This window comes from Fragaria vesca, linkage group LG7 (assembly GCF_000184155.1).
Source record: "Fragaria vesca subsp. vesca linkage group LG7, FraVesHawaii_1.0, whole genome shotgun sequence".
NCBI lineage: Eukaryota > Viridiplantae > Streptophyta > Magnoliopsida > Rosales > Rosaceae > Fragaria > Fragaria vesca.
Window position 1 is genome coordinate 22,566,476 of NC_020497.1, and position 24,791 is coordinate 22,591,266.

At 40.1% G+C, this 24,791-nt stretch overlaps 5 protein-coding genes and 1 pseudogene across 6 annotated transcripts; 2 read left to right on the plus strand and 4 right to left on the minus strand.

The window, feature by feature from the left end:
- Positions 1-768: 768 nt before the first annotated feature.
- On the minus strand, positions 769-8,019 carry LOC101294513. Its single transcript, XM_004308042.1, has 6 exons — positions 7,928-8,019; positions 7,565-7,843; positions 7,275-7,466; positions 6,621-7,160; positions 6,245-6,529; positions 769-1,676 (listed from the first exon to the last, which is right to left on the minus strand). The coding sequence occupies exons 1-6, from the start codon at positions 7,956-7,958 to the stop codon at positions 859-861; spliced, it is 2,145 nt and encodes a 714-aa protein (XP_004308090.1). The 5' UTR covers positions 7,959-8,019; the 3' UTR covers positions 769-858.
- A 1,386-nt stretch (positions 8,020-9,405) lies between these two features.
- On the plus strand, positions 9,406-13,048 carry LOC101315396. Its single transcript, XM_004309159.1, has 6 exons — positions 9,406-9,726; positions 10,023-10,253; positions 10,339-10,425; positions 10,530-10,586; positions 11,042-12,397; positions 12,530-13,048. Exons 1-6 carry the CDS (start codon positions 9,406-9,408, stop codon positions 13,046-13,048), a joined length of 2,571 nt encoding a protein of 856 aa, XP_004309207.1.
- A 396-nt stretch (positions 13,049-13,444) lies between these two features.
- LOC101290916 lies at positions 13,445-15,076 on the plus strand. The gene has a single exon (XM_004309160.1). It carries the CDS (start codon positions 13,445-13,447, stop codon positions 15,074-15,076), a length of 1,632 nt encoding a protein of 543 aa, XP_004309208.1.
- Positions 15,077-15,358: 282 nt separating this feature from the next.
- Positions 15,359-19,513, minus strand: LOC101294802 (annotated as a pseudogene). The gene is made up of 7 exons (XR_185314.1): positions 19,105-19,513; positions 18,789-18,989; positions 18,576-18,698; positions 18,403-18,440; positions 18,193-18,298; positions 16,113-18,047; positions 15,359-15,949 (listed from the first exon to the last, which is right to left on the minus strand). The product of XR_185314.1 is annotated as an uncharacterized LOC101294802 (transcript).
- A 1,768-nt stretch (positions 19,514-21,281) lies between these two features.
- LOC101291193 (agamous-like MADS-box protein AGL15-like) lies at positions 21,282-21,914 on the minus strand. The gene has a single exon (XM_004309161.1). The coding sequence runs from the start codon at positions 21,912-21,914 to the stop codon at positions 21,282-21,284; it is 633 nt and encodes a 210-aa protein (XP_004309209.1).
- Positions 21,915-22,436: 522 nt separating this feature from the next.
- LOC101291482 (F-box protein CPR30-like) lies at positions 22,437-24,256 on the minus strand. Its single transcript, XM_004309162.1, has 3 exons — positions 23,714-24,256; positions 23,178-23,628; positions 22,437-22,600 (listed from the first exon to the last, which is right to left on the minus strand). The coding sequence occupies exons 1-3, from the start codon at positions 24,254-24,256 to the stop codon at positions 22,437-22,439; spliced, it is 1,158 nt and encodes a 385-aa protein (XP_004309210.1).
- Between the last annotated feature and the right edge of the window lie 535 nt (positions 24,257-24,791).

The following is a 24,791-nucleotide window of genomic DNA, read 5'->3' on the forward strand; positions in this document are numbered from 1 at the left end:
ATGAATATCTGGTTTGGAATTAGGATTTAAGGGGAATTGAATTAGGGTTTAACGTATGTTTTTTGTGATCTTCATTAAACCAATTGTTTTTTTTTTCGAGCACTTTTTTTTTCCCTAACATGGCCTTGTGCTGCGATTTTCTTTTTCCCTCCTCCCACGTCCAAAGGCTTCGCCGTTCATCTTCAATTTTTCGTTACTTTCGAATTTGTTGTTTCCAGAATAATGAAGTGTTCGATATATATGCAGTGAGACTTCTTCTTTTCCTTGGTAAAAATTATGGTCTGAGACGTGTACGTACCCTGAGCAACTTCAACACAATTAACTGGGTTTGAGCACCCAATCCAGTTACATGTATTTGAATGAAAACAAAAATTGTGTTGATCAATCAATTGAATAGGAAGAGAGAGAGTCAAGAGGAGACGAGAGAGAATGAGAGAATTGAAGACGTAGAATATTAGATAAGAAAGAAAAGATATAGGGTTTACAAGATAAAATCAGTAAAGTAAGAAATAATGGTATGATGATGTGGTTGTGCCATGTCAGCAGCCACCTAAAATAGACTCTAGGTGATTTTTCAAAAGGTGGTTCACCTAACATTACTCGATCGTAAAAACATAGAACTAAAAGCACTAGTACAAAACCAAATTTCATTACAAGTAATCTGAGTCATAAGCTACATTCTGGTGCTTAAACACATCAATCATCACAAACACTTCCAAATTACAAAGAGAAATTAAATACATGATTGCCAGGAGTAAAACAGTGTCTAGTGAAATTACACAACAGAGTTTCAAATCTTATACAAAAGACTCATAGCAACTAATACTTATTCACTGAAGTCTTAGCAACAGTCGTCCTTCAGTTACCAGATTCCTGCAACCTCCGGTTCTCCCCGGTAGCAGCAGACTGATGTTCATCACCATTCTTATTAGTACCACCAAGCATTGAACCAACACTGTCCTCGATCTTGTTCACCACATAATTATCATTCCCTTCAGTACTCCCCAAACGCTGCCTCACCTCCTCCGACTCGGTCACCTTACCCATCGGCTTAGCACTAGCAGAGTCCCCTCCCTGTTCCTTAACACCCGGCTTATGAATCTGTAATTTCTCACTTATAACCTTCGAAAGTGCTCTGTCTTCCTCTCCAGGGCTCAGCTTCTCCACAAGGTAGTCCTTCACAGACCCCCTTTTGTCCTTTCCAGCTTCACCAACAGCCTCGGTACTAGTGTCCCGGCCAGTACTAGCAGTACTCCCGCCTTTAAACTTGGACATCACAGCGGTCCCTGCCCCAGCAACCTTCCCATACACAGGCGACAGCTTCTCCGCAACAGTAGAGGTTATTGGCTTGCCCTTGCCCTGTTGATCCGCTTGTGTTGATCCAGGCTGCACATTAGTGGGAGTGACAACTCGATTATCATGCACTTGATCACTCGATCCATATCCCAGCTTGGAAGTGACGACATTCTTCGCAGAGAGGGCTCTGCCGGCTATGGCAGAGGTGGCAGATGAAATCTTCTCAGTGTAAGTTCCACCGGACTGGTTTGATTGCTTCACATCACTTGCAGTGTTGTGGTCTGGTTGGATTGTTCCTCGGATTTGTGGAGTCTCAGCTGGTCTGAATTGGTTAGTAGCTGGATCAAGTACTTGGTTCTGATGCTGACGAGGCGATGAACCTGACTTCCCAGCGCCAGTGACATCGCCTTTCGAGTGGTCATCATGCTCTGCTGACTCAGTCCCGCCATATCCCAATTTGGAAGCAACTACATTCTTTGCCGACATGGCTGTGTTGGCAATGACTGAAGTGGCAGATGATATGTAGCTGCTGCCCTGGTTCGATGGCTTATCAGGAGATAATTGGTCATGGCTTCCAGTGTCCTGGTTGGCACCATTGTTCAAGTTTTGGCGATCGTCGCCATGAAGGTTCATCTTATCAAAGGAACGAAGCACTGGTGTGTCTCCAGTTTCCTCACCACCTGCTATTAAATTAAGAGCACAAACATAAATAAATATAGACACATTACAAAATCAATTCAATCTTCAACATAAGATCAGATAGATCATTACCTGATTTGGTGGGATCCCTGGACTGATCTGAATGATGCCCTCCCTGGCCAGAAACAAGTGTCTGCTTCGGATCGACGTCCATGTTACTCTTGTGAGTTCCATGAGCAAGAGAAGAAACAGGGCTACTCTGAGGCAGAGGTGTTTCTTCTCCAAGTACATCAGTCTTCCCCGGCCTAGACTCACTTAGATGCCCTCCTTGCCCCAAGCCAGAAGTCTTAACCGGGTCAACATCCATGGTAGCAGAGTTGTCATTTCCTTGAGGAAGAGAAGAAACAGGGGTGTTTTGCGGCGTATGAGTTCCTCCACCAAGTTCCTTAGGCTCTTCATGCTTATGAAGAGGTCCGGTTGCTGGACCAGCCAGTTTGGTCTCTCTTAGCACTACAGGATCATCTTCGTGGCGTGCCTCTCCGGAATGAATGCCTCCTTGCCCCGGAGCATCAGTCCTCCTAGGTCCCGAGTCATACTCTGTAATTCATCCAAAATCAAAACGGTTAATCACACATTGTATTTCAAGTCTTAAAATGGAGTCACCAAAATCCATAAATTCAAAGAAACTTACTCGGTGCACCACGAACTTCTGGACTGTCTACTTCTTCATCATCTTCCTCATCCAGATCATGATCATCAGGAGTACGTTGGCCTTCTTGTTCATGGCTTTGATTACCATGCCCTTTAATAGTATCCTTCAACTTCTTCGCTTTCGCCTTCACCTTCTTCATAACCGACTTCTTCTCATGTTGATCCTCAACTTCACCTTCTGCGTTATAAACACACATCACATTAACACACAAGTATAAACAAGCACAGTGATTAGTAAATGGGATTTGATCTTTACCAGGATGAGAATGTACTACTACATGAGAATCCATGATTTCAAACTCAAACAAAATATCTATAACTGTTTAGAAGAAAAAACTGTTTTCGAAGATCAAGTGTGGGAGACAGAAGAGGGGCAGCGGAAGATTTAAAGGGATGGAACTGAGCAAAAGGTTGTGCCACCTGTCCGCATGAGTCAGGGCTGTGTATGAACGACACGAGTCAGAAACAAAACCGACCACGTCTCATGTTGCGCCACGTAGCGGGAACCTGCCATGGACGTGGCTTGGCCGCGTATGAATGGTATCTCCTGCAAATGGATAATCACAGTTGCCGTTACTGATGAAGCGACGTCGTATTCGTCAAGGGTGTGAGATGGGATTGTGGATAGGGGCCGACATGGAAGACGTGGGTTGTGTAGAATTTTCGGCAGAAATGAAAATATGAAATAATTGGGAGTGAGATATTAGTTTCAATTAGAAGCAGCTGTCCAGTAGCTACTAGCTAGTCAGAGAAATGACGAACAAGCTGTCTGCATTGACACATATGCAACCAACTTAAGCACTTAGTTGCTGTAATAGCATACACATATGCATCTAATAATTATGACAAAACATATGATCGAATTACCCACAATTTTGTTTTTTTCATAAAGTAGTCCGACAAAACGAAAAATTGACGATGTTGTGAGATGTTGATATTTAGAATCTAGCAGTGTTGGGTTGTATACGGTTTATGATACATTTTATATAGTTGTGACATTATTATTGATGAGTTATTCTACCGTTTAAAGTTTTATAAATCAACAAGCGTCAGAAGTCATCTTTATTTGGGTACATTTTAAAACGTAAGTGATCGATGAGTGGGTCGTCGGTTTATGCGGCATATTAAGATATCACTAAAATCTTTGAATCTCTCCATAATCGTTAAAATGTGATATGATAAAGATGTATAGTTATTGAGTAATCATTCTCAACACAAATGCGAATCATCAAAGGATACATTGTTACACAGTGAGTACTAAAATCACCCTCATCGTGGAGAAAGTCTTTATTAGAGGGGCGAACAATGAAAATGTAACGCACCAAATGAGATGACGTCACGAAACATTCCATTAATGTATAATAGAGCTTCTCCAGCAGTGTAACTAAAACAATAGTTAAATTTAGCAATAATTATGAGATTTAGCTATTGATATAAGAATTTGGCTCAAGCAATTATTGCTATGTTTAAATAATATTTTTAGCGAATTATAAACTGACACGTGGAGAAAAAAAAGGAGGGAAAACATATGTATTTTTTTAGCAATTCATGGCTCAGTTGATAAATTTATTAATTTTGTTTAGCAATCATTAAATTTAGCAAACATTTAGGTATACCGTTGAAGCTCCTATTCATCCAAAAAGTTGACAAATTTAAAAAAAAATTGATTTAGCAATACTGCTGGAAATACTCTTCTATATAAAGACACTTAAAGTGGGTATCGTGAAAAAAATTATAGTATTCAAGAGTATTAAAACTCTTAAAATCGAAACAAAATCACCCTAACCGTAACTAACTCATGCCTTCGGATCGAGTATTATCAAAGTCTACAAGATAGCACTAATATAGTTGAGTCGTCGTGACTGGTGACCGTAGTCCGTTAGATCCGAACGGCGTTCCAGTGTGCACAACACGCACACCAGTGCATGTTAGCATGACCCGCGCATTGTAACGGCCAAAATTAAAGCGCCAAATTTAATTCCCCAAAAATCAAACCCAAAATTCAGCTCCTCAGAAATGCGAACTCGCTTCCTCAACATCGACTACTTCACCCCCACTCCAATCCAAACCCTAGAAACCCTAACCTTCCTCCACCTCCCCATCCCCAACCTCCCTCGCTCCAACCTCTCCACCTCCGACGTCCTCCGCGCCGCCCTACGCTTCGATCCGCTCCTCCAAGTCTCGCTCCAAATCGAACAGCTCCCGATCAACGCCGCGCTCTCCAAGTTCTTCTCCGACGTTATCCCTCACAACCTCGCTCTCGACGCCGCAGAGCTCGCCGCTGCCGTTTCGGAGACGAATCGGAGCTGCTCCGGTAGCGCGGTTCGGGTTTCGGAGGTAGTTCACTTTACTAGAGTAGAGATTTGATTTGGCTTATCGGATCAGAAATTCCGGCGATTAGCTCTGGAATTGAGTTTTGGATGAAACCATTATAGCACTCTTTGTTTGTTTCCTTGTGTTTATTAAAGGATTTGATAACTCAATATAGGCCATAGGTTTTGTTTAGATTCTAGAGTATAATGTACCAGCAGTACTCGCATTATCGATGCGAAATATTCATGAATTTAGATTTTGTAGGTTTATCTATCCACAGTTACTGTCCTTACTTTTTGAAATTTGATAATAGTTTATGAATTGCGAAACCGAGATCATATGCTTAGTATCTGAGTTAATTACTCCCAAAGTACTTGTTATTGAGTTGTGTTGACTGACTCAGATCTTATTTTGGTTTGTGGTGACCTGCAGCAGATAGCTGATGTTTTCGAAAAGGAGAAGGGACAGGATAATCAGATAAAAACCGGTCTATGCGGAGACTGGGTTCAGGGTTCAGGGTTACTTTCAGAAGGTATGCTAATGACATTCTCAGATTTTAACAACCTTACATGACTTGTGTTTAACTTGTATTATTGTTGAAGGAGGATGGTGGCAGAAGAGGTGGGGATAATGAAGCACTGCAATGTGAAGTACTCCAATTTGAGACACAAGAGCTGGATGTATTCTTGGTAAGCTGAATTTATACTTACTAAGTTGGTAAATGTATAATTTGGCTCCACATATACATAAGTATATACTATGATTACACAATATTGTGGGTCTCTATGTGCAGGAACATGCTTACATTTATGAGAAAGATGAGATCCCGATTTTTTCTGGAGTTCCGGAGGTGAAATACTCTTTACATTTAAATCTAAATTTTGTTGTAACTTTCAGATATTCATTCTGCTTTGTAGACTTACCTTCAGAATTTCAAACTAGTTGTGATACAAATAACACCGGAACTTTCAACATCTGTGTGAATTGTCTTTCTTAAAAGTGTGATTTTATTACAATAGTAACTTTATCATCAAAAGTAAAAGGCTTATTTGTTATTGGATCAGGTAGCTTCTTTTGATAAGATTTTCACTTGTATCATTCTTGGAATAGCCTTTGGAGAGAGGGAAGCGGTGGATTTAGGAATATATGTTTGTATAGACGAGCTAGATTACATTGGCTTTGTTTTTGAGCTAGATTGTTCCTCGGATTTGTGGAGTCTCAGCTGGTCTGAATTGGTTAGTAGCTGGATCAAGTACTTGGTTCTGATGCTGACGAGGTGATGAACCTGACTTCCCAGCACCAGGGTAGCCATCATGCTCTGCTGACTCGGTCCCGCCATATCCCAATTTGGAAGCAACTACATTCTTTGCCGAAATTGCTGTGTTGGAAATGGCTGAAGCGGCAGATGATATGTAGCTGCTGCCCTGGTTCGATGGCTTACCAGGAGAAAATTGGTCATGGCTTCCGGTGTCCTGGTCGGCACCATTGTTCAAGTATTGGCGATCGTCGCCATGAAGGTTCATCTTATCAAAGGAATGAAGCACTGGTGTGACTCCAGTTTCCTCACCACCTGCTACTAAATTAAGAGCACAAACATAAATAAATAAAGACGCATTACAAAATCAATTCAATCTTCAACATAAGATTAGATAGATCGTTACCGGATTTGGTGGGATCAGTGACTTTGGTCTCGTAATTTGAAGGAGTGTCAGCTTGAGGATTGGCCTTAGGTGCATGAGGATCTTCCTCAGAAACAGGGATACTCTGAGGCAGAGGCGTTTCTTCCCCTAGTACATCAGTCTTCCCCAGCCTAGACTCACTTAGATGCCCTCCTTGCCCCAAGCCAGAAGTCTTAACCGGGTCAACATCCATGGTAGCAGAGTTGTCATTTCCACGAGGAAGAGAAGAAACAGGGGTGTTAAGCGGCGTACAAGTTCCTCCACCAAGTTCCTTCGGCTCTTCATGCTTATGAAGTGGTCCGGTTGCTGGACCAGCCAGTTTGGTCCTTGCTACTCCCAGAAGATCTTCATGCCCTGTACTAGTACGATTTTGTCCAGGCCCCAAATCACTTACCGGACCACTAAATCCCCCATTAGTCCTCTCTCTTGGCACTACAGGATCATATTCGTGGCGTGCCTCTCCGGAATGAATGCCTCCTTGCCCCGGAGCATCAGTCATCCTATCCCCTCCGGAGTTGTGTGCTACACAACGAAGAACAAGTTATAAACCAATCTTAATATTCCATATTTTTAAGATTTGATTATTTCGGAAAAGGAAATCGAATGATGGAGTATAAACAACATGAGCAAACTTACTTGCACCATGGCCTGTAGTTCCATGAAGCCCAGGCACATTAGACCTGATTGGATCAGTGACATTGACATTAGACCTCTCCCTTGGGACTACAGGATCAACTTCATCACGCCCCACTTTAGTGTCTCCGAATGTCTCCTTCAGAATGTCTCCTTGCGCAGGAGCATCAGTCCTCCTAGCTCCCGAGTCATACTCTGTAGTTCATCCAAAATCAAAACGGTTAATCACACATTGTATTTCAAGTCTTAAAATGGAGTCACCAAAATCCATAGCAAACTCAAAGAAAACTTACTCGGTGCACTAACTTCTGGACTGTCTACTTCATCATCTTCCTCATCCAGATCATGATCATCAGGAGTACGTTGGCCTTCTCGTTCATGGCTTTGAGAACTATAACTATACCCAGCAATAGTTTCCTCCTCATCCAGATCATGATCACCAGGAGTACGTTGGCCTTCTTGTTCATGGCTTTGATGACTATACCCAGCAATAGTATCCTTCAACTTCTTCGCTTTCGCCTTCACCTTCTTCATAACCGACTTCTTCTCATGGTGATCCTCAACTTCACCTTCTGCGTTATAAACACACACATCATATTAAGTAACACACAAATATAAACAAGCACAGTAATTAGTAACTGGGATTTGATCTTTACCAGCACGAGAATGTACTACATGAGCATCCATGATTTCAAACTCAACAAAATATCTATAACTGTTTAGAAGAAAGAACTGTTTTCGAAGATCAGAGTGTGGGAGACAGAAGATGGGAAGTGGAGGATTTAAAGGGATGGAACTGAGCAAAAGGTTGTGCCACCTGTCTGGATGAGTCAGGGCTCTTTATGAACGACACGAGTCAGAAACAAAACCGACCACGTCTCATGTTGCGCCACGTAGCGGGAACCTGCCATCGACGTGGCTTGGCCGCGTAGGAATGGTTTCTCTCCTGCAAATGGATAATCACAGAGTTGCCGTTACTGATGAAGCGACGTCGTATTCGTCAAGGGTGTGAGATGGGATTTTGTGGATAGGGACCGACATGGAAGACGTGGGTTGTGTAGAATTTTCGGCAGAAATGTAATTGGAGTGAGATATTAGTTTCAGTTAGAAGCAGCTGTCCAGTAGCTACTAGCTGGTCAGATAAATGACGAAGAAGCTGTGTTTGCTATGGACGCCTAGACACATGTGCAACCAACTTAAGCACTTAATTGCTGTAATAGCATACACATATGCATCTAATAATTATATAGCAAAATATATGATCGAATTACCCACAATTTTGTTTTTTTTTTTCATAAAGTAGTTCGACAAAACAACAATTTTACGATGTTGTGAAATGTTGATATTTAGAATCTAGTGGTGTTGGGTTGTATACGGTTTATGATACATTTCATGTAATTGTGATACTTTTTTAATTGATCGATGAATTATTCTACCATTTAAAGTTTCACAAAACAACAAGTGTCGGGAGTCATCTTTACTCATCCTTACTTAGCACATTCTAAAACACAAGTGATCAATGATGTGGGTTGCCGGTCTATGTGGTATATTAAAATGTCACTAAGATCTTGATCTTTGAATCTCTCCATAATCGCTAAAATGTGATCTGGTAAAGATGTATGGTTATTGAGTAATAATTCTTAACACAAATGTGAATCATCAAATGATACATTGTTACACAATGAGTACTAAAATCACCCTCATTGTGGAGGGAGTCTTTAATTAGAAGGTCGAACAATAAAAATGTAACGCATCAAATGAGATGACGTAACAAAACATTCCATTAATGTACAATTGTATAATCGGCCAATATAAAAACACTTAAAAAGAGTATGCTAAAAAAAAATATAATACTCAAAAGTATTGAAACTCTTAAAATGGAAACAAAATCACCATCACCGTAACACGTAACTGACTCATGCCTTCGGATCGAGTATTATCAAAGTCTACGAGACAGCAATAATATAGTTGAGTCGTGACTGGTGACCGTATCCCGTTAGATCCGAACGGCGTTCCAGTGTGCACGATATGCACACCAGTGCATGTTAGCATAACCCGCGCATTGTACCGGCCCAAAATTAAAGCGCCAAATTTAATTCCCCCAAAATCAAACCCAAAATTCAGCTCCTCAGAAATGCGAACTCGCTTCCTCAACATCGACTACTTCACTCCAACTCCAATCCAAACCCTAGAAACCCTAACCTTCCTCCACCTCCCCATCCCCAACCTCCCTCGCTCCAACCTCTCCACCTCCGACGTCCTCCGCGCCGCCCTACGCTTCGATCCGCTCCTTCAAGTCTCGCTCCAAATCGAACAGCTCCCGATCAACGCCGCGCTCTCCAAGTTCTTCTCCGACGTTCTCCCTCAGAACCTCGCCCTCGACGCCGCGGAGTTCGCCGCCGCCTCTTCGGAGACGAATCGGAGCCGCTCCGGTAGCGCGGCTCGGGTTTCGGAGGTAGTTTACTTTACTAGAGTAGAGAATTTGATTTGGCTTATCGGATTAGGAATTCCGGTGATTAATTCTGGAATTGAGTTTTGGATGAAACGATTATAGCACTCTTTGTTGTTTCCTTATGTTTATTAAAGGATTTTGATAACTCAATATAGGCCATAGGTTTTGTTTAGATTCTACTCATTCTAGAGTATAATGTACCAGCACTCGCATTATCGATGCGAAATATTCATGAATTTAGATTTTGTAGGTTTATCTATCCACGGTTACTGTCCTTACTTTTTGAAATTTGATATTAGTTTATGAATTGCGAAACCGAGATCATATGCTTAGCATCTGTGTTAATTACATCTGTAAGTACTCCAAAAGTACTTGTTATTGAGTTGTGGAACTGTGTTGTGTTGACTGACTCAGATCTTATTTTGGTTTGTGGTGACCTGCAGCAGATAGCCGATGTTTTCGAAAAGGAGAAGGGACAGGAGAATCAAATAAAAGCCGGTCTAGAGTCTGCGGAGACTGACTTTCAGAAGGTATGATAATGGCATTCTCAGATTTTAACAGCCTTACATGACTTGTGTTTTGGTCTGAAGAGTCTAACTTGTATTATTGTTGAAGGAGGATGGTGGCAGAAGAGGTGGGGATAATGAAGCACTGCAATGTGAAGTACTCCAATTTGAGACACAAGAGCTGGATGTATTCTTGGTAAGCTGAATTTATACTTACTCAGTTGGTAAATGTATAATTTGGCTCCACATATACATGAGTATATACTATGCTTACACAATATTGTGGGTCTCTATGTGCAGGAACATGCTTACATTTATGAGAAAGATGAGATCCCGATTTTTTCTGAAGTTCCGGAGGTGAAATACTCTTACAAATGTCTATTTAAATCTAAATTTTGTTGTAACTTTCAGTTATTCATTCTGCCTTGTAGACTTAGCTTCAGAATTTCAAACTAGTTGATACAGATAACACTGGAACTTTCAACATCTGTGTGAATTGTCTTTCTTAAAAGTGTGATTTTATTACAATGGTAACTTTATCATTAAAAGTAAAGGCTTATTTGTTATCGGATCAGGTATCTTCTTTTGATAAGATTTTCACTTGTATCATTCTTGGAATAGCCTTTTGAGAGAGGGAAGTGGTGGATTTAGGAATATATGTTGGTATAGACGAGCTAGATTACATTGGTTTTGTTTTTGAACATTGTGCATCATGTTAGCAAGTTGCTGATGCTAAGTTCGTCACATGTGTGTTTCTGATTCCTAGTTGTATTGTATATCCCATGATAGCTTGTTAATTATTCATTGTGCAGGAAACTCTTGATCTCCCAATGCAGTATCCTTGGGATGTTCATGAATCAGTGCATATTGTTGAAGACTTAAAGTCAGAGTATCCCATGGATCAAAAGGCTTATTCATTCGAAGATGATGGGTCTTGTCTGGACCAAATGAGGTCTTATCATATACCTTTCCCTATGGTAGAAGCAAATGAGATATCTCTGCAAAATTTGACAGCTCTGACTATAGAAGATGAACTTTCTTCTGTTTATGAAAATATTGAGCTACAACATCTGGATCAAAGTGATAACCTAAGTGGCAAGGAGCTTTTGGGTTCAAAGGAATATGGGATATTAGAGCTTCTTTCAGATAATTGTCTATCAAAGCAGTGTGTTGGATTTGATCTTGTGTCCCTTGGCATTCCCCCTGAGATGGACTTGTTAAGCATGGTGGAGATGTCCCAGATTCAGCAAAACAGTGCATATCAAGGGACAAGCATCGGTTCCTGTTTCCAGTCTGCAAGCCCGGTTATATTTCAGGAATTTCAGATTCTTGATTTGGACTCATCCTTAATTTTTGAAGTCCTCTTTAAAGCACAGACAGCAAATGAACCAGAAACGTGTGACTGGATGTTTAATGGAGACATCAGCTTCAACAATTTGATTGTTAGTCCTGAGCTAACCCTGGTGGATGACACATTCAAATCATTGCCTGTACCTGTTCTATATGATCATGAAAGGATAAGTTCATCATACGTTGTCATTGAGGAAAAGCTAACTGACGTAAAGCCACAGCCGCCATCTGCATCAGATAGGATTTACCTGGATTGGCATCTTCTTGAGAAAGATAGCACCAGCCAGATTGATTTCTGTCAGAAAAAGATGTTGGAGGATATGAATCCGCTCAACGTTGGTTTCTATTGGGATTCATTTGATGATGGAAAGTTCTATGACTTGGTTTTCTCTGGTGATGCTGTAGTGGACACAGAAGAAAAGGAATTACAGCTCTTTCTTTCTGATGCCATAACTGTTGATGCTTCAACCAGATTGTCAGGCGACAATTTTTCACAGAAAAAAGCAGGAGATTACATAGAAAAAAGTGCTGTAGATGGATTAAACCCAGATAATAGCAAGGAATTTCAGGAGTTGCTTTCTAATGGTATTGATATTAATAATGGTCATCTTGGAGACGCTTCAACAAAATTTTCAGGCGGCAATCTTCCCCAGCCAAAAAATAGACAGCATATAGAGAAAAACAGGACTTCATTGCTTTGCAAGTCTATGTCACAATTCAATGATATTGACTTTTTCTTGAATCCTCGGATGGCCTCTACGGATGATAATAGTGATTATGCAGTTACAGCAGTTGATAAAGTTGCTCCATTTACCCAGGTTTGTCCAGTAATTATATTAATTAACCTGTCTATGTTTAGTCTCATTGTTAATAGTTGTTCAGATATTGTCGCTTATTTGATTAACAACTTACCACTCCATACATGTATGCTAACACCAGCTGTATCTTAGGGAGAACGACCTCATTCTGTATGTGCTCAAGTTGACAATAGGAATAAGCAGAAGTCAAACAAACTCTTGAATAGTTTTCCTTCTCTAGAAGAGAATGATATGAGATCTAAAGAAGATTCAGATGAAGTTGCTAGCAGTATCCCATTTGCAATGGAAGCTGACCATATTCAGCAGAGCATCATGTCTTTCCCTGAGACTGTCATTGTTGTGAACACTCAAAATCTAGACAAGGAAATGATAGTCTCCAGAAGAAGTACTTACCAAAAAATTCTTGCAATGGAGAAAAAAGGTGCACAAGTTGTAGAACGTGATTCAGAGCTACCGGTGGACATTATACTCAGTTCTGCAGTATGTTTAGTGTGGTATGACTGCAGAAACATTGGAAAGAAAGCAACTGCTCTTGATGAAGCTTCTTCATGCTTACCTTTGTGCATTGAGAACATCGCCACGAATGTTTTGACATTGCTGAGTATTACTTTCAATAGCTGCATTCTGGTAACCACCATAACTACGTTGTAGTCTTTATTCTAGTTTATTTTATTTATTAATAATTATCATTTATATTCTTTTATATCCCATTGAGAGCATGCAACAGTCAACAGTTAGACTGTATGGGTTTAGTAACGTCTTACTTTGCTCCTTAGTTTAATGATTGAATTGGTGCATACTTTCTGTACACATTAGTACAGTTGATAGCCGGAGATATGAGAACCTTACTCATTTATATATACTATGTGCACACCATGAAGGAATGATCACATTCATATTTACTGGTTGAATTAACGATTTGATACCCGAAACTATTCTCATACATATATTTCAAGTCATACTTATTCCACATTGAACTCTGTATATATTTTGTGCTTTCTCTTTCTGCAGATCTTTGAAGGAGATACCAGCTTCTTGTCCACTGTAATGGAGTCCTCAGATGGACTTTATGCTGCAGCAGCAAGCCTGGGAATTGACTTGCAGGTCTTTAATTCCTATTCATCTGAGTTGACTGATGAGATTATCTTGAGCTGCATTGAACAAGCCACAAAGTCGATTAGGGGCGTATTTCCTCAAATGCCTGAATCAGAATCTCTTGCAGAATCATTCCTCACCAAGTTTCCTTCAGTTAATGCTTTGTCGGCTCATGCAATACTGTCTTCTGGAGTGTCTCTTATTGAGTTTCTCAAATGGTCTCATGAAAAGAGGATCCATGCAATCCAAAAGTATCATGTCCCTGATGAAAGTCTCAGACTATTTAGTGCGTTATGCAGATATGGTGAACGTGGAGATTCTAAATCAATAATGACAGACTGCTCCTCTTCAGTATCTTCAGGGCCAGACTCGGGAAGATATAACTTCAATGTTTCTGAAAGAAAAAGAAGAAAGTATAATGGTAGTCCTGACAAATGTCATATGCAAATGAATGACTCCTTGCATCTGGAGCCGTTGACCATATTCACTGATGCCATTCTGGAACATCCTGCAGTTTCCAAGCTACATGATTCCTGTATGTCGAAAAGCCCTCACATAGTCGATGAGTTTAGAAAGCCCAGATTCTCTCACAATGACTTGTTTGATGAAGAACAGGTTTTGGATATGGCTATGATGAAGAATCCTTTTAGGGTTTCCGAGCAATATGATTCTCAGATCTCCAAGGAGCCTCAGTTATCAAGTGGAACAAAAAGGACTGTTTTTTCTTTAGAGGATAAGATATCAAGTCAGAAACAGGGACCAAATAGGGCTGCGATGGACATCTTTGATTTCAGAGACCTGAAGAACTCTGAAAACCGGCATGAGTATGTAAAAGGAGAAGTTATTGATCTAACAGATAGTCCTACATTTGATTTGGACTTCTCGTCCATCAACAACTCCATGGAATTTTCATCTTTGATGCCTGAGCATGAAATGGATACCATGAGAAAGTATAAAGATGCAAGAAAATTGTCTTTTGGTTCAAGCAGTCACCGAACCTTCCCAACAGCTGCTGAAATCGACTCAAGTACAACTGTTTGGAGTTCTGTAAACAAACTGAGACAGAGTTCACAAGTTAGAGCCGACAATCTCACAGATATGGAGCTTGAAAAGAATGTTTTTCCTCCAAGACAGCATAAAAATTTCATAGAGGAGAGTTTCAGGCAGAGGTCCAGTGGAATATCTCAAGTTATGCAGCTCCACGAGAATGATATATCACCTTATGGAGGAACACAACTCTCAAATGCTCTCCATTCAGGCACTCCACAACAAAACAGTCCCTGGACAATAGAGTTTCTAAACAAAATCAAGGAAAAGAGTAAGTTGCGCCAGCAGTCATTTCCGAGGGACTTATCAAGCCCTATATTGGGGTATTCAGGTAATGCGCCTAAAGTTACTAAGAGAAGAAGTCCATCCATTCTTGAATTTTTCAAGTATGAAGGTGGTAACACTCCGAGAAAGTTACCAGAACGAAAAAGACAGAAGCGACCGGTACAATCATCACGCTCATCCAAGGTTGAAAAGAGTTCATATGCTCTTACTGCATTGACACCAGCTGATAAGAGAGCAAGACAGGTTCTCTAGTCTGACTACCCTTCTGACATCTTTGTAGTTTTGTTTTTGTATGTTAATTTGCATGCATATACCAGATTTCCACCACTGATAGTTCAATACTGAGCTCCAATTACTTTTCACTTGATCAATTGCAGACACTATCTTTTGCAATGAATAAGAGTGGAAGCCAAACTAAGCTTGTGTGGAGTGATGAAGCTCATGGTCCGAGGAGAGAGTTTCAGAGTCATTGAATATGATTGTAAGCTTGACATGAAATTCCTTAAGTTACAGTAAATATGCTAGATTGGGATTGTGTAATATCTGAGAAGTCGAATCCAATACTTTCCCTTCCACATATTGTTTTACATGCTTAATTCGAGCCTAATCACATGTGAATGCAACAAAATCGTAGCAGTTATCAACTTTTCATAAATAAATGAGTGGAGCTTGCTTGATGCAAAAGAATGTAGTACTGTAGCTAGACTTTATTTTTGGTGATTCTGTATTAAATTAAATTGGAGAGCCATAACAGGCGGAAGAATCGTCAAATTCTTATACATAATATTTCTTGATATCTTCTGTAGTTCGATAGTCCCACCTGTATCTTTGCTCCAGTGCTCAGCAACTCAGCATAACCTGCTTCACTATGCATTCTGTACAGTAGCCTAAGTGAAACAGCTCAGAGCATTCTAGTTCTTCTTATTGCTTCTGAGGTTACGCACAGTCATGACAAGTTGTTGCCTTTCACCTTCAACCTCTGCAAATCTGAGACTTACCTCTGAATATCTCTCTTCCATCTCCTTCAGTTCTTTTTCCATGGATGCGTTTCTTTCTTTCAGTAATGTCAACTCAGTCAGCAAGTCCTTATAATTACGCTCTCTCTCCGCAGAGTCTTCAGATTTCCTGTGAAATAGAATAAACTTTAAAAACACCATTCTGAAAAACCTCATTTGCATTAGAAGTTATATCGATATATACTTTGATCAAAATTTGACAATAATGCTCTGGTGCGGGAAAATAATGTTATAATTAGTCACAGTCCAAGTGTTCTAAATTGAATGTGTACCTTTGGTTATTACTAGAAATAGCAGCTTGTCCATTATATTTCTTGAGCTTCTTCTCTGCAGTGCTGGTTCTTCCTTCTTTCTTTAACCCAGCCTGTAACTGAAGTATTTGCTTACTCAAGTTTTCCTTTTCCAATGCTTCCTTACGCAAGGTGCTCTTAGACTCATTGTACTGGGTCCGCAGGTTGTCCACTTCTGACTTGAGATGAGTGATTGCCGTCTCCTTCTCATCTTTCAAGGACTTTATGTTAGTAAGCTCTTCATGCGTTTTCACTGATTCCTGCTTTGATGAAGCCAATCTTTTCTCCAAATCATGCTTTTCAACATTCAAATTCTGGATGAGCACCTGATTTTCAGAAATTAGTTTCTTCATTTGTTCCAAATCTCCTCTCAATTTTTCTTCCTCCTGTTTTGTGATGTTTGAGTTCTCTTCTGTGAGCCTTTCTATCTCAGCTTTGAGCATTTGGATTTTCATTGTGAGAGCTTCATGCTTTTCTTCCTTGTGCAGTAATGCATATTCAAGCTGCTTCGTTTTGTTTTCTAGTTCCGAGGAGATCTGCTCTACATGCTTTGCTTTGGCATCAATCTGGCCCTTGATCAGTTCTAACTGTTCATTGGATTTCTGGAGCATCTCTTCCAGAATTCTGTTCTGCACACGCAGGTCATTAGCTTCTGCCAGTGCTTTAGTGGTCTGCTTCTCGTTCTCATCAACCTTAGATGTCATTTCCATAGAAAGCTTTCTTAATTCATTTTGTAGACGCTCAGCTGTAGCAGCACTATCCCCCCTTGTCTTTCTCAACGCTTCTTCTGCTTTGTTTGCTCTCTGTTCTTGCTCATCTTTAGCATGTGCCAGATCCTCCAGCTTATCTTCAAATCCCTTGGCCTGCTTCTCCAGTTCCATCTCCAAACACTTGACCTCATTTTCCAGTTCCTGAATTGAGATCAAACATTCTGCGAATTCATGGGCTTGCTTCTCAATTGTTTCTTCTGATCTATTTACTTGAGATTCAAGTTCTTTTATGGTCGCAATATAACCTGCACGCTCATTTTCCATCTCTGTTCGTAGCTTTTCTTGGTTTCGATCTAACTTCAGAGAGATGTCATTGTTTTTCTTCTTCAAAAGGTCATAGTCCAAGGTAGAGCCGTTTTATATGCATATCTTGTTCTTCCCTCTCCTTCTCGTAGGTGTCCATTTCACTCAAAAGTTCTCGGAGCTTCTGCTTCAATGACTCTACTTCCTGGGCATCCACATCTGTTTTGTGTATGGAAATTTTCCCCATTAATTTGCTATTCTTTTCAGTTTCTAACTTGTTTGAAAGATCAGCTATTTCCTTATTTTTCTTCACCAACAATTCTTCGAGATCCTTCACCACAAGGACTAACTCAGAATTCGAGTCTTGTGTTGTTTGCAGTTGTGAGTGAAGATTGGCTTTTACCTTCTTTTCACGATTAAGCTCTTGCTTCATTGCTTCTAACTGCACTCTTGTATCTTTGTCCGCGGGCTGCAATTTTTGGGAAGCATGTACCTCCTCACCACGTCCCCGCAATGACTTTAATTGTTGACATTCTAATTTGAGTGCATCTCTCTCCTCTTCAAGGCTAATTATCTGTCTTGACAGATTTTGTCCTTGGCTGCTCTCTTTCGCGACTTGCTTTCGGAGAGACTGTAATTCCAATTCTGATGTATCCGCCTGCCTCATCAGCATTGCATTTTCCTTTCTGAGTTTCTCAATGGAATCACCTGAAACATCTTTCACTTTTTCCGTTGGAGGCTTGTCTTCAACTCTAGTTGGTGAGTCAAATGAGCTTTCATCTGAAGACCAATCCAAGGCTAATTTTGTTGCAGTGGTACCGGCCTTTCCATTTTGAGGCATGGAGTCTTTTACTTGGGGTGACACGGAACTGGCACCATTACTTGTTCTATCAAAAGCTCCATTCTGTTTGAGCAATATGACATAGAATAGACTAGTTAGGTTCCCAACCCCATAATTCAGATAATAAACAAGTTGGTTATGGCTAGCTACCATTTGAACTTAGAACTTTCATATGTCATGTGTTAAAAGTAACTGCTAGAATACATACTTCAGTATAACTTAGGTGGTTGCTTCCATCTGTATCCCAATTGCTGTTCTGGATGTCCACGCTGCTATGGCGTGAAAGACTAGGATCCTCACTGTCATCAATCTCTCTGAAATTATATCAAGTTTCATTACTGACTAGTAGAAGAAAGTGGAATGGTAGAGAAAACTTGGAAGAAGACAACTTTAAGTGAAATAGACAGAACAGACTCACCTATAATCACCATCTTCCTGCACCCTGAGAATCGTCACCTGCCTCAAACAATTTCAGCATGCATCAGATTCTTATAGCAGTGATATTGAAGTCTCTTTTATTTCGTGAATAGATAGAAATACTAGTGGTTTTGATTGTATGTATATGTAGAAGTTAGAGTAAGGTAGACTAACATGTAAAACTACTCCAGAATTTGCAAATTTAAGTGGCAGAGTGACAGTCAAGGGTTCAGTTTCTGCCACAAAATCTGCAAAATCAATTGAAGCTTCTCCGAGATAACCAGATTTCGAAGTTCCCTGCAACGATTCCCCATTAGAATTACAACATCCCCACAACAACGATTCCCATCAGTATAAAGAACTCTGAAGCTGAATTTTCTTTCTTACAGTGGAAACAATGAAGTGATAAATCTTTTCTTTCAGTTTCCCTGATTTTGACTCCTCCACGAGCTTCACTGACTCATAAACTGGATTCTCCCATGTGCAGGTCCCATCCTGAGCCTTAGTCTTCGGCAGTTTCACCGTCGGCTTCCCCACGTCGTCGGGCACCAGAGATATCATCAACCCAGGCTTCTTCAATTTCGGCACCTGAAAAAACAAATGTTGGAAGCAATTCCAGGTATGAATGAACAACACTAGATCACATTACAGCTCAATATCACAAAACCCATTATCACTATTCGATTGCTAAACTGATACATACCTCTGTTGCCTGAAACTGCAATTGGAATACAGCCTTTATCTTCTTCTTCTTGCTCCATGTCCTGAACATGTTTCACAGTCCTAGAGTTTCAGATCTCAGACACACTCCTCTACTCTCCAACAGTCTGACTTTCTCTGGGTTTCTTTATAAAAGAAATGAGTCTAACATGGTCAGAACCAAGTAAGGTATTTCTGAAACACTGTGAATATTCTGAAAGCAACTAAAGGGGCTCTGTGGTAGCTGTTAAACCTCCACATCTAGCTGTAAGCACTTAGGTACTGCATAAAACTAGTCTCCTAGAATCAGAAACAGATCGAAATATAGAAAAACAAAATTTGGTGTTACAGAAAAAACACAATAAGAAGCTTCGCTGTAATGGAACATTGGGATAGATCTCTGAAACGCATTACCGCTATGTTTTTGCTTTCGAAAAGGGCATGATGATTGATGCCACTCGGATGACGTAAATACCCCTGATCCTCTAAGGGAAAGGTATCTTCCTTCAAGAGCACCAAATCCAATCTTTTATGACCTGTCTAACGAGGAACCCTTTTCCATGAGAAAATTAAATTTGGTTTCTCGTTTGAATTTATGTTACTTAAATTTATTTGAATTTTTTATAATTATTAGATTAAGTGTAATCTAAGGTCATCACGTCATCCTTACTCATAAAACGTCCGAACAAATCTAAACAACATAAATAAAAAATAAAACGGAATTAAAGAAATCTCATGAAAGTGAAAACTTAATTTAACCAAAACTGTAGGTGTGATAGACTAATCATAAAGTGGGGTTTTGCTTTTGCACCACCAGAGGTTGATAGGTCACCTTGGAAAATTTGATGGCCCCAAAACAGAAAATTTCTACGGCTTTGTTTTAGAGCACTGGGGAAAAGACATTGCCTTTGTGCATAAAGGGTTCTATTATTACCCGAGTGCCTTGTCGGTTGTGCTTTTTGAACAAGAATTATAGTTGAGGAATCAGTATGCCAGTAGATATAAAACAATGAAAATAATGGAGGAAACCCATGGCATTTCTGGGTTTTTATTTCTCCGAGTACAAGAAAATTTGGACTTCGGGTGTCATTCAACACGTGCGTGGTCTGGGATAAGGGCTGGACATCACGTGGTTTGCGTCGAGTCTTATATTTGTTTGGTCAAGTGTCTATCTTCTTGTATTTGATGCTGATCACAAATTAGATTCCAACAGTTTCTGGGTTCTTAGTTTTGACTTCTTACCATGTTTCAGGTTGTTAGAGCAAAAGTGATTCTTACAAGAGAAGTGCACAAGTGGCATACCAGTTTTTTAGAATGATTGTTTCTTATAGCTCTTGAAGTTTCTACGTGCCATATCATTGTTACCGGTAGCACATACAAATCAAGGCATGAATGCTGCTTAATTGTTAGTTAGGTGGCTCTGCTTCAGTGTGCATATAAATGGTCCAAACCTCCTTGTGACGTTAGTTAGATTTTAGTGAACCACGTATCTCCGGCAATAGATTTCTCAGATAAGAGAAAACTCCCTTTTCTGGTCCAGAACAATTACTCCATTTTGTGTCGAGGCCAAGGGAAGACAAGATAGAGCAAACCAAATGAAAGTTGAACTCTTACTCCTCTGGTTCAGAAAGCTGTCTTTGTCAATCTTAAGTAGCACTTACGTGTAACATTTGCTGAAAGGAATAGCAGAACTGAATGGCCAAGGTAGCTTCACTTGTTGAATCGCTATATATGCTTTTGAGGGTTTGAGACAGAAAATAATGAGAATGTGTATAAACAATTAGTGAAGTTTGTAACCCACACTATTGTGGACATTGTAAAGAACAGAATGAGGGCCTGAGGCAAAAACATCTAGGAATGAAATCTTCCATTTCTGTTTTCTAATGGCACAATCGGTCAGTTTAATTCTATGCATAATGTGCTTGTTTGAGCATGTATAGCATATCCATCAGTATAGCAGAATTTTCCATTAGGTTCATAAGAAACATATGATATTTGAAGATGGCTTTACATTCTAATTGCACTAACATCGAAAAGAGCATCTCGATCAATATATTTCTTAAATATTTATAAAAGAATCGATCTAATCAATAAGTAAATAACAATCATCAAAGAAATTCTAATCATACATTGTTCTCGGTATTAATCACCGGAATTTGAGTTCTGGTTGTAAGTTATGACCTAAAGCCTAAGGCGCAAAAGATCAATGTCCATATCCTGTGTTGGACAATTTGAAAGTGAAACAGCTTTCGAGCTCGTGGAGAAACCCGTACTGTTCTCCGGGAACAGTTGGAGATAAGGTATTTCTCTCGTCCTCTCCTGAATTGCTTGATGTCGATCACGCTCCTTATTAGACTTATGCACCAACCGCACAAGTAGTTCCTCCTTCTTTTTCAAGACAGATTCTAACGCCCGGTGTTGCTCTATCTCTAGGGCACACAGCTCTTCCCTACTCAACCCATCCAAAGCCTTTCCCTCTCTCCGTAGCTTGTCTAATTCCAGCGCTGCATGTTGTCCCTTGAGTGCATGCAGAACTTCGTCACTTGATTTTTGGACTTCCTCGTTTGAAACAGCTTCGCGGCGGCACTCCTCTGGCGCATCAGATTCCATCTTGGTTGCGCGGACGAGGCCGCTCTTATAGTTCTGGTATCTTGAAAGTGTGTGCTCCACACTATTGGTAGAGTACTCGTGAAGCTTTCCATCACTTGTGAAAGCGATGACTGCGACCTCTGCATCACATAGAATAGATAATTCTTTTGCTTTCTTGATCAAAGTGGCGCGTCTCCTCCTCCCGGGAACTTCATTCTCTTGCATCCTTCTATATTGTCTCGATGTTCTTGCCCTAACTTAGTTTTTTCGATATCAAAAGTTAATAGAGATGGAAGATGGAAGCAAGTATTGTAAGACTCGTAGTTGTATAAATATATAGGAGACAATGAGGGAAAAACTACGATGATTAGGAGACAATATCACAAATATGGATAAGTTTAGCGGAAAACAAGGATTAGAACAAGCAAGTATATCCAATCTGATATGGATTTGATTCCTTATTTTCGATAAACATATGGATTTGATTCCTTGTTGGAAAAGATATTACTCCTCATGCAATATCCAGTTATTTTTCTTGATCTTAAATCACACATCACATTAATATTTGTAAGTCGTTGACACAGAAAGACTGAAACCCTAATGTTTCATATAGATTAGACAGAACAAACTCAACAAAGTTTGTCTTTGATAAGAACAAAATAAAATGAGTTATGGGGATTCTAAGCCGATCACATTCATTCATCACCTTCTTGAGTTGATGTGAGCAACCCTGAAAGGACTCCATTCTCATGTCTTCTTCTTGGGGCGGACTGTCCATCCGTGACCTCTTCTCCTTCTCTTCTTCTTGCGCTTCATCTCTCGTTCTCGCTTCTCCCTCTCTATTTCTCGTTCTCTCTCCCTCCTCTCTATTGCTCGTTCTCTCTCTAAAAGAATAGGGTCGTCTGGAGCTTCTACATTATAAAAAGCTGGTCAGCGCAAAAAGAAACAAACTCTAGAACCTCATTCCAACCACAGAGATCGAACATTCCTGAGATGAAAACAAAAACAAGCGTAGTATTCCAGCAATAACTAATAAGCGTATGAATAATAATTTATAACTCACAGCAATTATCTGTTCAAAATCTGACACTACTCAACTATTTGATATAGCATCAACCAGCTTGCAAATGAATTAAATCACTGCTTGCAGACTTTTTCTAAATTGATATTACTAATTAAGTGCTGCCCCGCTCCCCTTTTCGGTTTGAAGTACAAACCATTCTAAACAGTACGTAGCTAAATTTCCTATACTTGGCCTTGGTGGCCAGCAGAGTTTATGTGAACCTGTGGCCACAGAATGTACTGTCCAAGAAGCTAGTACGTCAAGCATTGAGCACGGCATAACAAATGGATACAAAGAACTCAACTTTTGAACATGGACCAGTTAATAACAAACATATATATCTGAGTTTGAATAACAGGTTCAGTACATAAAGTAAACAACATATATTCAAATGCAAGAAGGTCAGAGTCATGAAATTAACTAACCATCAATCCAAATTAAACTCTCCTCATATTTGGTAGCACGAACCAAATATTCACTGTGCCAGCCCTCTATGTTGCACAGGTCAAGCTTCCCTCCTTTATGGTCAATCCTCACAAAGTTGATGATCCTGTTTTCGCCAGTTCCTATGGCAACTGTGCAACTTTTCATAACCAAGAATTCTGTCCACGTATCAAATAGCTTCTGCTGCTCATGATCGGCTAATTTCAAGTTAAAGAGCTTAGACCACGAGTCATCCACTTCATGTTCTCTCATGATCCAAAAATCCAGAGAATCGCAGCAAGCAGCCTCCGGATAACACAGCACACATAGGCTTCCTCTAGCAGTGACCACAATACGGCGAAAATGCGCCCCATCTTGGTCGAAATCAGGCAGGTGCCTTGTCCGGAACTCCTCTTTGGCCAAATCAAAGACAACCATTTCATGATGTGCTGCCTGGTGTATCCAGTGCAGTGCCTCATTTGAAAAAGTCCCCTCACCCTCAATCAATAAACTAGGTTTTTTTCATTCTTTTCCAAACCTTAGCTCTCAAGGAGAATATCTCAACCCATTGTGCCGTAACAGACATCTCCTCGTCTACCACCATATGGTTTCCAACAACTTTATAGTCGTCCGTGGTGGACAAGTATCCAACGCCATGATAGTGTCCGGCATATGTATGATAACCCCCGAACGGTAACTTCTTAAAGAAACCAGTTGATGGGTTACACACAAAAAATCCCTGAACAAGTACGAACATCAAGCCATTGCAGGATCCCAGTGAACTGGGAATTATATCATATTTTCCACTGTTTGGTGGCAGGAAACGGAAATTTGGCTTCCTTATGTCATTCCTTATGTCATCAAAGGAGGGAGTATCCAAGTCTAGAGATCCGAGATCAGGATCACTAATTAGTAGTCTGTGACGTGAGGCAAACTTATATTGGGTTTTGGCGAAAACCGGATCTTTTAAAATGAGGTGATGATACTTCTTTGAGAGGCAAGTGAATCGGATGAGGGTCTTGACCGGTAACCTAGAGAAGATGTTCTCTATAATATCTTCCGGTAGGTCTATTCCCGTCATTGCTGTATAGATAGAACGAACCTATTATTAGGGAAAATGTGCAATACCGTATCAAAATAACATGATCTACAAAGTACAAAGGTGAGGCCACCAGAATTATGACCAAGCACATATATCTGATACAAAAGAAGAGTGAAGATCAAACAGAAAGCTTACACACCAGGAGGCCAGAATTATGAACAACAAGCCTATCTGATACAAAAGAATAGAATAGAAGAGGGAAGAAACCCTAAAGCTTACACACCTCATGCTTGGAAGAATATGTGGCCGAATATGGTGGAGGTTAATTTAACGAGCCTTGTGATCTGATGTAGGAAGGAATATGCTTTAGCATCTAGAATTTTATTTCCGATTGGCATTTGCGTCTTCCACGACCTATATAGAAGAGAGATCTTACTTGGTGATTAGGGTTTGGCAATTTGGGTAATTAATTTGATGAAGGGACGAGAATAACCCTGAGAAAATTGGACGGTACATATTTACAAACTTAAAACATAAATCTCTCTCTCTCTCTCTCTCTCTCTCTCTCTCTCGC